Source organism: Aedes albopictus, chromosome 3 (assembly GCF_035046485.1).
Source record: "Aedes albopictus strain Foshan chromosome 3, AalbF5, whole genome shotgun sequence".
Lineage (NCBI taxonomy): Eukaryota > Metazoa > Arthropoda > Insecta > Diptera > Culicidae > Aedes > Aedes albopictus.
In genome coordinates, this window is record NC_085138.1 from 276,874,298 (window position 1) to 276,877,725 (window position 3,428).

At 45.0% G+C, this 3,428-nt stretch overlaps 1 protein-coding gene across 1 annotated transcript; it reads right to left on the minus strand.

The window, feature by feature from the left end:
- Positions 1 to 381: 381 nt before the first annotated feature.
- On the minus strand, positions 382 to 2,148 carry LOC134291190 (uncharacterized). The gene is made up of 2 exons (XM_062858637.1): positions 1,739 to 2,148; positions 382 to 1,233 (listed from the first exon to the last, which is right to left on the minus strand). The coding sequence occupies exons 1-2, from the start codon at positions 1,993 to 1,995 to the stop codon at positions 759 to 761; spliced, it is 732 nt and encodes a 243-aa protein (XP_062714621.1). The 5' UTR covers positions 1,996 to 2,148; the 3' UTR covers positions 382 to 758.
- Between the last annotated feature and the right edge of the window lie 1,280 nt (positions 2,149 to 3,428).

The following is a 3,428-nucleotide window of genomic DNA, read 5'->3' on the forward strand; positions in this document are numbered from 1 at the left end:
CTTGGCAGCATTACTGCTGCATCGTTCGGTGAAAAAAGTGATAGCCACATTGAAGATGCCGTTCCGGCAAGTGGTACTGTGGTCGGACAATCAAATTGTGCTTGCGTGGCTGAAGAAGAAACCCGAACAGTTAGAAGTGTTTGTAAGAAACAGAGTGTGTGAAATTACCTCTAACGGAAATGACTTTGAGTGGCGGTATGTGAACACTGCAGACAATCCGCTGACATTGTGTCCCGCGGCCGTTCCGCCGAAGAGCTAGCCAGTAGTGATCTTTGGTGGAATGGTCCAGCGTTCTTGAAAAGTGAAAACTATGATATGAACATTCCGGCACCGTTGCCTGACGAAGACGTTCCTGAGCTCAAGCCTACTGTAGTCGCAAGCGCTATGGTGGAGCCTGAAGTGCTGCCTGTGTTCGAGAAGTTCGAGAATTTCCGCAAGCTGCAGCGAGTGGTGGCTTACGTGCTGCGCTTCTGCGGGAACTGTAAAGAAAGCAAGGAGAAACGGGTGGTATCAACATTTCCAACGATAACCGAGATGCAAGCTGCTATGAAGGTAATAGTACGGGTAGTGCAGCGTCAAGAATTTGCCCAGGAAATTGCCAAGATGAAGTCAGGTGAGTCTCCTAAAAATCTTAAGAGTTTGAACCCCTATTTCGACGATGGAGTCCTGCGTGTGGGTGGTCGTCTGCGCCACTCAACTCTGCCGTATCTCACCAAACATCCATGGATTCTGCCTCACCGGAACGCCGTGGTTGAAAGTTACATCCGATGTGTCCACCGCGAAAATTTGCATATTGGACCTTCCGCATTATTGGCAACTTTGCGCAGACAAGTTTGGATTTTGCACGGTCGCTCTGCGGTGCGCAAAGTTACTCGCAGCTGCGTTCGCTGCTTCAAGGTGAATCCCACTACAGCTGACCAGCGCATGGGAGATCTTCCCTCAAGCCGTTGTGATCGAGCTCCCGCGTTCCAAAGGGTGGGATTGGACTTTGCCGGCCCTTTCTTCATTAAGCAAACTGGTAGGAAGGCTGCTCCGGTAAAAGGGTATGTTTGCGTTTTCTTCTGCATGGTGACCAAGGGGATCCACCTCGAGGCAGTTGAGAACTTGACGTCTGAAGCATTCATCGCTGCGCTGCACAGATTCGTGTCCCGTCGTGGCGTCCCGGAAGAGCTGTGTTCTGACAACGGGACCAATTTCGTAGGGGCCAAGAAGGAATTGCACGAGTTGTTCAACCTGTTTAAGGAGCAAGCAACAGAAAGAAAGATTTTTGAATTTTGCCAACCAAGGGAGATTCGTTGGAAGATGATTCCCCCAGGCGCACCTCATATGGGTGGCCTTTGGGAAGCAGGTGTAAAGAGCACAAAATCCGTCCTGAAGAAAACTTGCAACACCGCTTCTCTGAATATGATGGAGTTTTCAACGCTACTCTGTCAAATCGAGGCCCTCCTTAATTCGCGGCCTCTTTACGCCCACTCGGAAGATGGCATGGATCCGGAACCCCTAACTCCGGGTCATTTTTTGGTTGATCGGCCATTGACCGCAATTCCTGAACCCACGTACGAGGAGGTACCAGTCAACAGGCTGTCCCGCTGGCAGTACGTGCAACTTCTACGAGACAACTTTTGGAATCGTTGATATCGTGAGTACCTGGTGGAACTTCAGGTACGAACAAAGTGGACCAGGAAGACTGCCAACGTTCAGCCTGAAATGGTGGTGATGATCAAAGAAGATAACTTACCGCCACAAGTCTGGAAGATTGGAGTCGTCGATAAGGTTTTTCCTGGAGCGGATGGCTTCACCCGGGTTGTCGATCTCCGGACTCGATCCGGAATACTTCGGCGGCCAATTCACAAGCTGGCCCCGCTTCCAATCCTGGGTAATTCTACAGCTTGATTCACCGCCGGGGGGTGGATGTTCGGGCTGCATCCTGACAGCTCGAAGAATTTTTTCAACGTGATTTACTACCCGATTGCTGCGATGGATTTTGCAACGCATCGAGTCACAACCGACGAGAGAGGGAGATGGATTCAACGCGCCCGACGCGCCAAGGGCGCGCGGTCGATGAGAGGATTTGGCGCGCACGAAGCGTGCAACGAGAAAAATTTTCAGAATTGAATTGGCGTTCGTCGCGAACGGTTTATATACTCGTTTTTTTTGTTAATTATTCAAAGTCAAATTAAATTACTATGTAGAGGAAAAGTGAATATAGTTGTTAAAATCAAGCTAAGTATCTTTAAGTGAAGACAAAAAAATTCCTCCGAAATTCCCCGTGGTTCCGCTCAGTTAAGTTGTTCCGTCGTCGTGGTCAATACAGTCCGCTACCGTACACAAACGTTGCATGTTGTGTATTTTTAAAACAAGTACTGGTCCTCTGAGTATGTGCTAAGCTACTCGAAAAAATATTGTAAAACTTTAAAACATGTTTAAATAGGCTTTTTATTTGAATTTTAGATTTTGTTGATTTGGGGTAACATTGATCAGGTCAGTGATCAATGTTTGTTTGTGTTGAAAATACACTTACTTACTAAAATCGGGGTCGCTGATTTCGAATATGTTATCCAAATTCTTACAAGTTATGTACTTTATGAGTTATTTTAGGATTAAAATCCTCCAAACCGCGAATAACGCCTAAAGGTAGGCGATGACTTAAGGAATTGATAGCTCAATTTTAATAAATCGTATATTTTATTGAAAAATAGCATTCTCATCAAAGTTTCGTTTATTAAATCCAACTCTAGGATATCATATTGAAATACTAGAGTGATTTCGAACCTCATATTACATCTAGTATTCATGTTATGCATGAATGTTTGACAATGTATCTCATTGCGTTACCAAACACAGTTATGGAAAAATCGATTTATTTCAATGTTTATGAAATTCAATTTTCATGAATTACATGTCATTTATTAGCTAAATAATAGCAGATAACGATATACTATTCGATAGAAGGAAACGGTTTAATGTAAAATGCTTGTTTGAACATTTCATGAGGCCGGTCAAGCCGATCAATGTTACCCCGCTGATCAATGATACCCCGTTTTACGGTATCAGAAACAACAGGTCGTTTTTCCTAAGGTTTCTTTTCTGCCAATCCACACAGTTCGAAAAATAAACCATTAAAATTATGACGGATCGGATGTAATAAAATGACCCCGTCATATATGATGGAAATTTTTGTGCGATGTTAAAAATACATTGGAGATATCTGTTAGAAAACATAAAGACAAATTAAGCTCCGATCGAGAATTGAACTCAGATCCTTGGGGTGTGAGTAGCACGCTCGAGCTCTCTCGGCTATCTCAGCTTGTTGAATAACATCCAGTCAATGTTAAATTGCTTCTACCATAATGCACGCATTCTCGCCATGCTCCGGCTGCTGCAAAGAGCACTGAGAGAGGCAACGGGGAAACCGCCACAGCTGCGAG